Source organism: Camponotus vicinus, unplaced genomic scaffold (genome assembly GCF_025532165.1).
Source record: "Camponotus vicinus isolate PSW18456_S1 unplaced genomic scaffold, iyCamVici1.0 SCAF_10, whole genome shotgun sequence".
Classification (NCBI taxonomy): domain Eukaryota; kingdom Metazoa; phylum Arthropoda; class Insecta; order Hymenoptera; family Formicidae; genus Camponotus; species Camponotus vicinus.
Window position 1 is genome coordinate 15092175 of NW_028141946.1, and position 12189 is coordinate 15104363.

A 12189-nucleotide genomic window follows, 5' to 3' on the forward strand; every position below is an offset into this window, starting at 1 on the left:
TTCCTGAAACTCTTCCAGAGACGCTAGGGTGGGTTCGATAACGCGCCGTTCGTACCACTCGTGTAAATCGGATGTGCGAAAGAGTTCATAGTTTCGCGTATTGATACTTTTGTTGGCGCGTTTATCCCCAGCCACAAATTCACCGTTAAATATTGTGTTCACTTTCACATTATAATGTTTTTTCATAACATCCTTCACATGTTCCAACACAATGTCTTTGGCATCATCGAGAAACTGGCGCGGTTCGATGTGATTATAATTTATCACTGCACCAGTCAATATACGACTCTCGAACGCCGTATCAATCTCGCGCCACGCAAGTCCATTTTGACGCGTGCTACATCCGGCACCCGTGTGTACGAAACGTCCACGTACCGAATTTTTCAACCCTTCGAGGCGCGCGATCCGAGCAATCAGCGATTGTCGATATCCGATCGATAATCGCGGTCGCTTGATGCAACTTTGCTCTTCCAACGACTCGATATACGTATCACATCGTTGCTCCCACACAATGTAATCTTCCAATGAATTCACCAAAGTGGATTGCTCTCGCAAACTTTGTTCCTCCATATTGTATCAGACTTGCGAAATGCGCTTCCCAATGATAGTTCCGGATGTACTTTAACAAAAATACTGGTGGGGTGTGCCTCTTGATCATGATTTATATACTGTCTCGTGCATATCATCGAACATTCTAGAATGATTTCATCTTAAAAATTCCCTGGAGTAGCGTCTGCAATTTAACCTTGATAATTTCGCGTTTTGTCACGTACATTTGAAAAATCTAACGTGGTTGCATCGGGAGCAGTCGTAAATCGGCGCTTGATTTTAGCACATTCAGCTAAATCTTTGTCTAGGGGTGATGTGCGTTTTAACCTTGACGGTTAATCTTTGTTCTGATGTGTAATTTAACCTTGATAATTTCGCGTTTTGTCACGTACATTTGAAAAATCTGACGTGTTTGCATCAGGAGTAGCCGTACATCGGCGCTCGATTTTAGCGCATTCAGCTAAATCTTTGTTCCGATGTGCATCTTAACCTTGAAAATTTCGCGTTTTGTCACGTACATTTGAAAAATCTGACGTGATTGCATCAGGAGCAGCCGTACATCAGCGCTCGATTTTAGCGAATTCAGCTAAATCTTTGTTCTGGGGATGATGATGTCATCGCAGCCGTACATCGGCGCGACAAAATTTTAGAGGAAATTAAAATGTCGTGTTAGCAATAATCCCCTCTACATTGCAATTTGCGATACTATTTGAATTGATATTAATTCTAATACGATCAGTATTGCATCAATCGCGCGTGTGAAAGGTTCACTGAAGAAATCGACATGAATTTTTACGTTCCGATTCGAAACGGTGAAACTCCACCGTGTAAGAAGCAAAAATGCGACACGTAAGTTTCAATCGTTTAAAAATTTTATTTATTAATTTTTTTAAATATTGATCTAATTATTTATATTTTTATAGCATTCAACCTAGTCGTGCGACTCACATACTTGGAAGAAGATATGCTTTAACCCCAACGTCGTACAAGTATTTGGACATTGGAATAAGCGTTGGAGCTGTGTCGTACGTGGAACTGATTCTCGGCGATAATCGAGGCAATCAAATAGTGTTGCCTTTCTCAACGTGGAATTTGTTGATGCAGAAGCAAGCAGACGTTGAACAATTTCTACAATCGACTGCTCTCCCATTAAGGATTGGAGATCTAATGCTTGAAATGTATCAATCGAAAATTGTAAAACTCGCATTATGCGAAAATTCTTTGTATATGAAACCACAAACATTATTACATTTATTTAATTTTGAAAATTGTATCGATCATATGCATAATTGGTTATGCGAGAATACGTATCTCGTGAATGAAAAATTTAAACAATTTGAAACTGTTTTACAACGTAACAATATTACTACTGTATGCGATGCTGTAAAAACGATACGCGATAGTGATGTCTTTAACAGCGAATCATTAATCGATTGTGAATTACTAACATGTGCTGTAAATGATATTTTTTACGATGCTTGCAATAAATAATTATTTTTATTTCATCTATGATTTTAATTCTTTCCTTCCATACGAATAAGAATAGTTATACTTTTCTCAACACGCTCCGCTAAAGATGTAGAGAAATGCTGAGGTAGATGAGACGTGATGTCCTAGTTGGAATGAGACAAAAGATATTAAAAGATATATAATGAAGAGGAGTCTGCGACATTAGAATATTATTTCTTTCGTTGTTCTGTGTTTCGTTAGTCTTGTGTTACGTTAGTGCAATGGCTGAAGACGATGTTATTATCATCGATGACGATACGGATGATGATGATTATTGGATGGAAAGAGAGAGAGAAATGGATGAGATGGAGAGAGAGAGAGAGGAGAGAGAAATGGAGGAGGGATCATCCGATGGGAAACCTGATTTCCGTTTTCGGACTAGTGATGATGAAGAATTACTTCAATACGAGCGGGAACAACTTTCAAAGAAGAATCTAGAAACTTCAATCGTTCAGTTTATAAGACATCAAGAGCTCGGCTTGGAAAAACCTCGCACAAATTCTTTGAGGACATTTCTTCTAGCTCGAGAAATATGTGCGCGAGATTTTGCAAAATATCATGGATGTAAATGTTTCAATATAGAACCTAATCATTCTAAAGTAAATTGTATTGGAAACAAACTGCGTGAAAATCTCGAATTAATAGAAGATTTTGAAAAATTGAAAGAAGATGATCATGAGAATATACTACGGCGGAAATTGGAAACGTTGAAGGTAAAATATTTTTTGTCGATGTGTAATAAATTTAAAACATAAAATTAATATGTTTGATTTTAGAGTTTACGCGATGATATGAATGGTCGACGAGAGGATAAACAGATATGTGAATCCAAACCTGCATCAAAATATAAATTGTGTGTATTGTATAACGGTGAATGGAAAATGCCATGGAAAGTATTGTAAGTAACTTTCAATTTATAATATATCAAAAGTTCTAAAATAAATTATTAAAAACTATTCAAATGTCTTTTTCTGTTCCAGGAGCGGCTCCACTCAGCCCGACACATCGACCCCTTAGCATTCTAGGAGCGGCCTCCTCCTTAGCCCGGCGCACTCCCCCAAATATATTATTCTTATTATTTTATATTATATATTTTTATTATATATTTAAATTTTATATTTTATATTATTATATTATTATATATTAAGCGCACACACACACACACACACACACACACACACACACACACACACACACAAAATTGTATAATACACGCACACATTTAAATAAATTTTATATTTTAATTTAAAAAAAAGAAATGTATTTATTTACGCGCCTCTCCTTGCGTTCCCATCCTTTGCGTCTCTCTTGCGCTAGTTGTAAGAATTTATCGTTCTCTCTCTCTCTCTTTCGTACGCGCTATCGTTCTAACAATAAGTCTCGCGTTAGTTGTAAGTCTCGCGATATCTTCGTTCTCGCTCGCACGCGTTATCTTAGCTATTATCGTTCTCTCTCGCATACGTTGTTCTCGCGATATTATAGTTCTCTTTCGTATGCGTTCTCTTCGCGCTATTATCGTTCTCTCTCATTCACAAGCTCGTCGCTATCACTCACTTACCTTTGCGTCGTCCTTCTCCCACCTATGCAGCATCTTACAATGCGTCGTCCTTGTTCCACGTTGACGTCATCCTTGTCGTATGTTGATGTCGTCCTTGTCACACGTTGATGCCATCCTTGTCGCACTGTCCTCTTCACACACTTTACGCTATCCTTTTCAAACCAGTGCACCGTCTTCTCACACGTGGACACATCGCGGGCCCGCCGCGGATCCCCCTTCTCCTCGCGGACCCCCTCGTCCATCGGTCGCGCCGCGGATCCCCCCTACCCGCGCGGACCCCCTCGTCCATCGGTCGCGCCGCGGATCCCCCTTCTCCTCGCGGACCCCCTCGTCCATCGGTCGCGCCGCGGATCCCCCCTACCCGCGCGGACCCCCTCGTCCATCGCTCGCGCCGCGGATCCCCCTACCCGCGCGGACCCCCTCGTCCATCGGTCGCGCCGCGGATCCCCCCTACCCGCGCGGACCCCCTCGTCCATCGCTCGCGCCGCGGATCCCCCCTTCCCCGCGCGGACCCCCTCGTCCACCGGTCGCGCCGCGGACCTCCCCTACCCGCGCGTGACGTCATCATCCCCCGCACGTGACGTCATCATCCCCCGCACGTGACGTCATCATCCCCCGCATGTGACGTTGTCATCATCCCCCGCACGTGACGTCATCATCCCCCGCGTGACGTCACCCCCCCCCCGCGTGACGTCACCCCCCCCCCCCGCGTGACGTCATCACCCCCCCCCCCCCGCGACGTCATCCCGCGTGACGTCACCCCCCCCCCCCCCGCGTGACGTCATCACCCCCCCGTGACGTCACCCCCCCCCCCCCGCCGGTTCCCCCTCGCCCCTCACCCCCCCTCGGAGCCCCTGGGTTAGAACCGGCCTAGACTTACTACTATTACATATATATATTAATACAAAATACAAGTAATTAGGTACTATAGATAACTGGTTTAATCCAGGGTTTAATCCTGTCTGGAGAAAGAATAGAATTATATGGCTTAGAAGTTATATTAAATCCAGGTATATCCTTGACTACATATCTATTTTTGTTTAGGGCTTTTGCTATAATATACGGCCCTTTGTAGTTGGGTTTTAACTTTTTGTCTTCGTTTGGTTTAAGGGTTGTATCCCTAATCAATACAAAGTCACCTACTTTGTATTGTGACGGTTTTTTATGTTTTTTGTCATAATATTCTTTATTATAATTTTGAACTTTATCTGCAATTTCTAAAGCTAATGAACGACTAGAGTCCCTTTCTTTGATAAAGTCGAAGTCTGTCTTAGCTACGCTGTTTAAATATCTAGTCAGAGTAACGTTTGAATGACATCTTTGATTATAGCCAAATAATTTGGAAGGGGAGGCTTTCAGTGAGGAATGGAAAGTATTATTAATCACATATTGGATGGTATTCAACTGTTCATTCCAGTTTAAATGATCTTCCGTGACTTTCTTTAAAGAAGATTTGAGGAATCTATTTACTCTTTCTACTAGACCATTTGCCCAAGGGGCAGCTACGGCCACTTGTTTATGCTGAATATTTTTATTTCTCAGAAACTCAGCAAACTCCTGTGAAGTAAAAGCGGTCCCCCTGTCGGAGATTAAGGAAACAGGATTCCCGAAAATGTTAAAAAGATTGGACAGATGTTTGATCACTTCTTTGGAAGTGGTTGATCTCACCGCGTATAACCGGGTAAAGCGGGAGAAAGCGTCGATTACCACCAATATGTGCTTAAATCCATCCGAGGAATCGACAATGGGCCCAAAATGATCTATATGTAGCGTGATAAAAGGCGAGGTTGGGGAGTCCGTTAATTGCATTTCCCCTTCACGTGCATTGACTGAGGTATTTGCCATTAGACATGTGAGGCAATTATCAATGTAATCCCGCACTCTTTTCTGGAGAGAGGGAAACCAATAATTAGCCGTGATACCCTAATCAGTTTTTTCCAGACCGCAGTGAGCTAGCTCGTCGTAATAAACACGAATAATGTTATTTATCATCGAATCAGGCACAACAAAACGGTGTTTATCTGGTTGTTTTCTATAAACAAGACCATCAAATAATATGAATTTATCGTTATCCTCAAATTCGAGGTTTTCTGCTATAATTTTGAGTCTATTGTCTTGGAGTTGTCTATACTGAAGTTCTTTCTCTAGGGGCATTATTTGAACGAGATTTACAGCTCTGCTGAGAGCGTCAACATGTTACATGCGGCGTCCTTCGCGATGGACAATTTTAAAATTGTAATTTTGTAACTTTAACGTCCATCGTGCTATCCTAGGATTTAGATTGACCTTATTAATCGCATGCACCAAAGCGTTACAATCTGTGACTACAGTGAAATCCAAACCATATAAGTATATATGAAATTTCTCTACTGATCTTACAATTGCAAGCATTTCCAGTTCAAAACTGTGATATTTTGATTCCGCGTTATTAGTTGTCTATAATAGGCGACCGGAGTCCAAATTTTCGATTCTTGTTTTTGAAGTAAAATACCGGCAATAGCCAGGCTACATGCGTCAGTATGTAATTCTGTAGCTAACAGTGGATTATACAATCTTAAAACTGGAAAGGCAATCAAATCTTGCTTTAACCTTTTAAAAGCTTGCTGACAGTTTTCGTCAAAATTGAAAGTTGATGATTTACGGAGTAAGTCATTTAAAGGTTTGGCTTTAACTGCATAATTTTCTATAAATTTTTTAAAATAATTGGTAAGCCCCAAAAACCTTTGAACATCTACGATTTTTTTAGGTTGAGGGAATTTTTCAACGGCGTTTACATGCCTGGAACTTAATGTCATCCCTGAAGGGGAAATGATATATCCAAGATATTCGATGGTTGTTTTCAGAAAATTACATTTTTCATAATTCAATTGTAGTTCGTAACGTTTAAGCAGCAAAAGCATCTCCTTAAGAGTATTAAGATTTTCCTCAACAGTAATAGAAGGAATAAGGATATCATCTATATATACTATAACTTTGTCCTCTCTAATGAGAGGCTGGAGGATTTGTACGATGCGTCTTTGGAACTCGGCTGGAGCCTCGCAAAAACCGAAAGGAAGACGTAAATACTCGAATTGCCCATCCGGGGTGGCAAAAGCAAAATATTTAGTATGTTCCGGATGTATTTTGATATGATGAAATCCATCCTTCAAGTCCAATAAAGAAAAAACTGATTTACTGCTTAAACGCGCTAAACGATCTTCAATAAGCGGAAACGGATATTTCTGCTTGACTACGCGACTATTCAAAGGGCGCAAATCAACGCAAAGTCTTAAGGTACCGTTTTTCTTTCTAACTGGCACTACACGTGCGCAATACGGAGATGTACTATGCTTAATGATACCTCTATTTAATAGATCGTCGGTGATCTCTCTTATTTGAATTCGTTCCGTCCATGCGAATTTTCGAGGAGCATAAGCGTACGTCGTATCATCTTTAAGATTGATTTTAACGGTATAATTATCTTTAACCGTAGGCACAGACATCTTTTCTACTTCTCGAATAATATCTATAAGCTGTTCTTTAGCTGACTGATCAAAGTCAATATTAATTTGTGAAAAAGAATCTGTAACAGAAGATTCGTGATTAATGATGTCGGCAGAAGCAACATGTGACAACAATTTAATCGTATTCTTATCCTCCTCTTTAGTATTATCTATACTATACAAAAGTTTATTGATCCTAATAAAATCACGACCCAACAATAAGTGAGTTGCTGAAGAATTATGATTAAGAATATGTAAATCACAAAATGTTGTAATATTAGGCAAGACTTCTAATTTAATAGATGATGAAATGTAACCACGTGTTCCAATAATACTATCGTTCAAGGCTTTATATGAATGAACAGATGTTTTTAACGGCGTGACCGAAGGATCAAGAAACTTTTCATAGACTGACTTACGTACAAATGAGACTGGACTACCTGAATCAATTGAAGCGAACAACTTACATGTTTTTCCATTGATTTCGCAAACATTTAAAATATGGTCATCGTGGACTACAATTTCACGGGATTCACTCACAAACGCAACTATGGATGTAGACGTTTCCTTTGTTTCTTCCGATGAGTCCTTTACTGCTGCTACCGGTGAAGCCAAAGCGTGTGCGTTTTTACCAGATGCTTCTTTCTTCTTAAGTTTGAAGCACTCCGTTTTAATATGACCTTTATTGCGACAATAGGTGCAGAAGGCTTCTTTCTTCTGGATAGGACTAGATCTTCCAGATGATTCCTTTAACTCCTTTGGGTTATCCGTTCTGATTGAAGAATTATGATTAAGAATATGTAAATCACAAAATGTTGTAATATTAGGCAAGACTTCTAATTTAATAGATGATGAAATGTAACCACGTGTTCCAATAATACTATCGTTCAAGGCTTTATTTGTTCTTGATTTTGATAGATTTTGCTGATGCAGTTATTTTTTTGAGCTGCGTGTCACAGCTAGTAGTCATGCGATGCATCTTCTCTAAGAAGATATCGAGCGACTGTGCGTCCAAAGCAAACGCTGCTGCTTGGATTGATAAATTTGTAATACCGTCAATCAAAGAATGTATTGCGTCAAACTCTGAGAACTGTAGTTTCTTCGTAAGTACCAATTTATCCATTGCGTAGTCTGAAAAAGACTCTGTGGAATAAATCCATTTACGTGATTCTAATCTTCTCATAAGGGCACTACGAGGAATCCTTGTTTTAAAGCGGTTTAATATCGCTTCTTTAAAAGATAACCAGGACCTGGCTGTTTCCCCTGTGCTGAGATCATACCAGCGTCATGCATTGCCGGTAAGTTTACTTGCAGCTGCTGACAACATAACTGAGGTAGACAGCCTGTGTAGTGCAGCGATGCTTTCAATTTTTTCCAACCAAATATTAACGTCGTCTTCATCTAATCCAGAAAACTGAGGTATTTGTGTGGACAAAAATTTTACCGCTTGACTCCCCCTAGTCTGTTCTAGAAGTGCGCCACAGCGAAGAATTCTTCTCAGTCCCCCCTGACTGAGAAGAATTCTTCGCTGTGGCGCACTTCTTGTTGATCCTCACTTTGAGCATGCTGTCTCTCTTTGACACTGGTATCCATCATCGCAGCGAACATCTGCTGTAGCTGGTTCATCTGTTCACTCTGTTTAGATATTTGTTGAACCAAGAGGGTGCAGAGCTGCGGTAGATATTCTCTGGAGGCATCTTTTTCTTTGCCATCTGTAAAATTCTTAGCAGAATTATCCTTTGGAAATGTACCTGTGGTAGTCGATCCTGGGAGATCAGGTTCGCGATGTGCCTCTTGTACAAATGTGGCTTGGGCCTCTTCCAGAGGACCATTTCTTTCTAGATGCGTAAGTAAAACGTCCAGGCATCCTTCACGAGATTTGGGAATATTTGTGATCCCGTAACTACTGACTTCCTTTTTCAAGTCCACCAGGGACATCTTCTCAAGACGTTGCCGGATCATTACGATGAGAGTCACTTTTTACAGGAATGTCCGTAGAAAATCTAAAAGTCACACGAGACACGGCTGAATACGTTACAACAAGACTTGATACGCACGCACGTCCAGGACAAAGGACTTGTTCAAAAAAAAGATGGCTGCCTATCCCTTTGTTCGCTACGTGCGAAACCGTAATGGCGGGAAGCACAAAGAAAAAAATGTCTTCTCCTACGTATCGTTTATAAACGATATTCTAAAATATCGTGGTTTCACGAGTCAACTAGTCTTTTGACCACTAGTAATAAATCCGCACAATAAACCCGCACAAAAATCTCGACAATACAGGCCGAATCCCACTTCTGAGGCTGAAAGACTACGGTTAGAGCGGCCGCGGTTCTCTGTGAGGGCAACCACGCCGTCAGAAATAGACGAGCCGGGAAAGGAATATACCTGAGGATTGAGATATCGGGTTCGAAGACTCAATAAACGATTCGGATAAATACTCAGATAGAACTGTATATTCTCGCAAAACTCTAGCACCGCAAACAAAGCCATTAACGCGCGCCCACACAAAAGCTACTGCTCTCTCTCTCTCTCACTCTCGCTTCGCCGTAGCGCACTCGCGCCATCGGAACCGCACGCCAGCGCCATCATGGTCGTACGTCTGCACTATCGCATGGCTTACAATACCCTTTAATGAATCTATTTAGTTTATTGTTAACCACAAATGCCAATGATTTATTATTGCCCGAGGCAATCTTTTTAAATAGTTTTAAGACACTATTAATATACGGGATGACAAAAAAGGAACGAGAGGAGGGAGGGGGAGAATCGGAAGGAGCCGATATTGCTATGAATGATATTGCTATGAATGAGAGATCTAATTCTGTGTGAGATTGTTGTAAAAACAAATTCCATAGGATAACCATTCATTAATAATGTATTAATTATGAATTTGAAATTTTTTTCGTGGTATCGAGGGTGAGATAATTTAAACACTTTATCAGTAAGACCAATGATAATACCCTTCTTATGCGTTAACGGATGTTGAGAAATTTAGAAACCGTCCCGAAAAAGTAGGTTTCCTATACCAATCAAATTCCAAATGGTTGTTACTGATAATAATGAAACAATATAATATTGAAACATCTAGAAAATTTAAACAATTGTTGTCAGAAATTTCGATGGTAAATTGTAATCTTTCGTGGAACGAATAAAGGTTTGGAGAATAAGATCTGAAAAAACCGAAGGAGCGGTTAAAGCAATATCATCTACGTATCTGTAGTAAAAAGGAAGATGGAAGGGGAGGCGTGCTATCGTTTTCTCCTCTAAGTCCTGTAAAACAATATCCGCGCATATGGGGGAAAGCGGAGACCCCATAGGTATGCCAAAAATCTGTTGTAAAATCTGTTGTAAATCTCTTGTGAAAGTTTTTAATATCTCTATGTTTATCTATCGGCTTATATTCAAACAGTTACAAACTCACTATCGAATAAATTTAAACAGGAATTGAAATGAATATAAATTTTGAGACAAGCATCTGCTCGTACCACAATTTCGCATAAGATGCTCATAATTACAACTTATAGGATTATGGAAGAGGATACAAAAAGAAAGTAAAGCATTTAATGTGAATAGAAATTTATATAATATTTCAAGTCTTGTTATATATTATATAGATATGATATGCATATTATATACATATAATACAATATAAGATTTAAATAATTGTGTTTACATATAATTATCTTATTAGAATTTTATATGTTGATTTAATATCTAATTATATTGTTATCAATATTTGTTTTCAATTATGTTTATTTAAATTAAACAATTTTAACATTTCGCTTATATATATATTGAATAATATTGATAAATTTACTGTACCTTGCTGTAATCCATTATTAATTTTATATTTTATTTTTGAATATGTTTCTCCACAGCTGTTATTAATTTTTTTGTTATCATGTTCCATATTAATTTAGTTAAATGTTTAGGAAGTTTTTTTTTTATTAGTTTGTAAAAAGTAGTCCATCCAACCATACTGTATCAAATGTTTTTTTGAAGTTTACTAAGCCCGCACCTATACATTATTTATTGTTAAGTGCCCAATATTTATATCAGATATAAGTCTATTTATTGCGTGAGTTGTAAAATAATTACGTCGGAATCTGAATTGACATTCTGGGATAATATCGTTCTTAGCACAAAATAAGATATGATTAAGTCGTTAATTATAGTCTCAAGTCTACTTTATTGATGTTGGGTAGTAAACTTATAGGTCTATAACTTGCAGGAGAACTTTTATCTTTATTTTTTTTAAATTGCTACCACTTCAGTTATCTGGGAATCCATCCATTCCATTTATCTAGGAACAATATATAATTTAATAGATTATTGAAAGTTATTGTATAATTGTAAATTAAGTTTTGAGGTATATTTTTTAATATTATGTTAGGAATTTTATCTAATCCAAAAGATTTTGTTATTTAGTTTTTTAAATTTTTTATTCAAATTGTTTATGTTGATAAAGTAATCTTCATCTTTATTCAAGGTTTTGGGGTCATCCGCAGTGTTTTTGTCATTAAAGGTACACAATGTTAAATTATTATTTATTTCCATTTTAGTTTGTATTTTGAAAGTGTTAACTTCGTTGTTTATTAATTTATTAAACTGAGGTCTATTATTATCATAATATTTATTATTTATACTCGCGCCAATTACGTTTAGTTTATCCTACAATGTGTTTATTATAATATTTCCATCCTTATCTTTTTCTAATTGTTTTATATCAATTTGTACGTCTTTTAAAATTGGAGAGTTTGCTTGAATTTTTAAAGTATCCACTTGTGCTATTTTTTTCTTCGTAAATATACTGTTTAATTGTGCAGAATTTTTTTTCGAGATATTTGCTATTTTATTTTTCTAATAGTAATTGATAGAGGATGCAAACTCTATTTTTAATTTTTCGTTAATAGTATATAATTTTTCTTTTAGATTTTTCATTACATTGGTATTAATTCTTAGCCATTTTCTTTGTAAATGATGTATTTAGGTAAATATCTTATTTTTATGTTTCTGTAATTTTTGTATTTTTTCAGTTATGTAAGTATTTATTGAGAGTTTCTTTCTTTTATTTTAGATACTACTTTC

The 12189-nt window shown here is 38.0% G+C and overlaps 1 protein-coding gene across 1 annotated transcript; it reads left to right on the top strand.

The window, feature by feature from the left end:
- Positions 1-122: 122 nt before the first annotated feature.
- LOC145960680 (uncharacterized) lies at positions 123-3229 on the top strand. The gene is made up of 3 exons (XM_083080300.1): positions 123-2771; positions 2835-2956; positions 3039-3229. The coding sequence occupies exons 1-3, from the start codon at positions 2280-2282 to the stop codon at positions 3073-3075; spliced, it is 651 nt and encodes a 216-aa protein (XP_082936426.1). The 5' UTR covers positions 123-2279; the 3' UTR covers positions 3076-3229.
- Positions 3230-12189: the final 8960 nt, after the last annotated feature.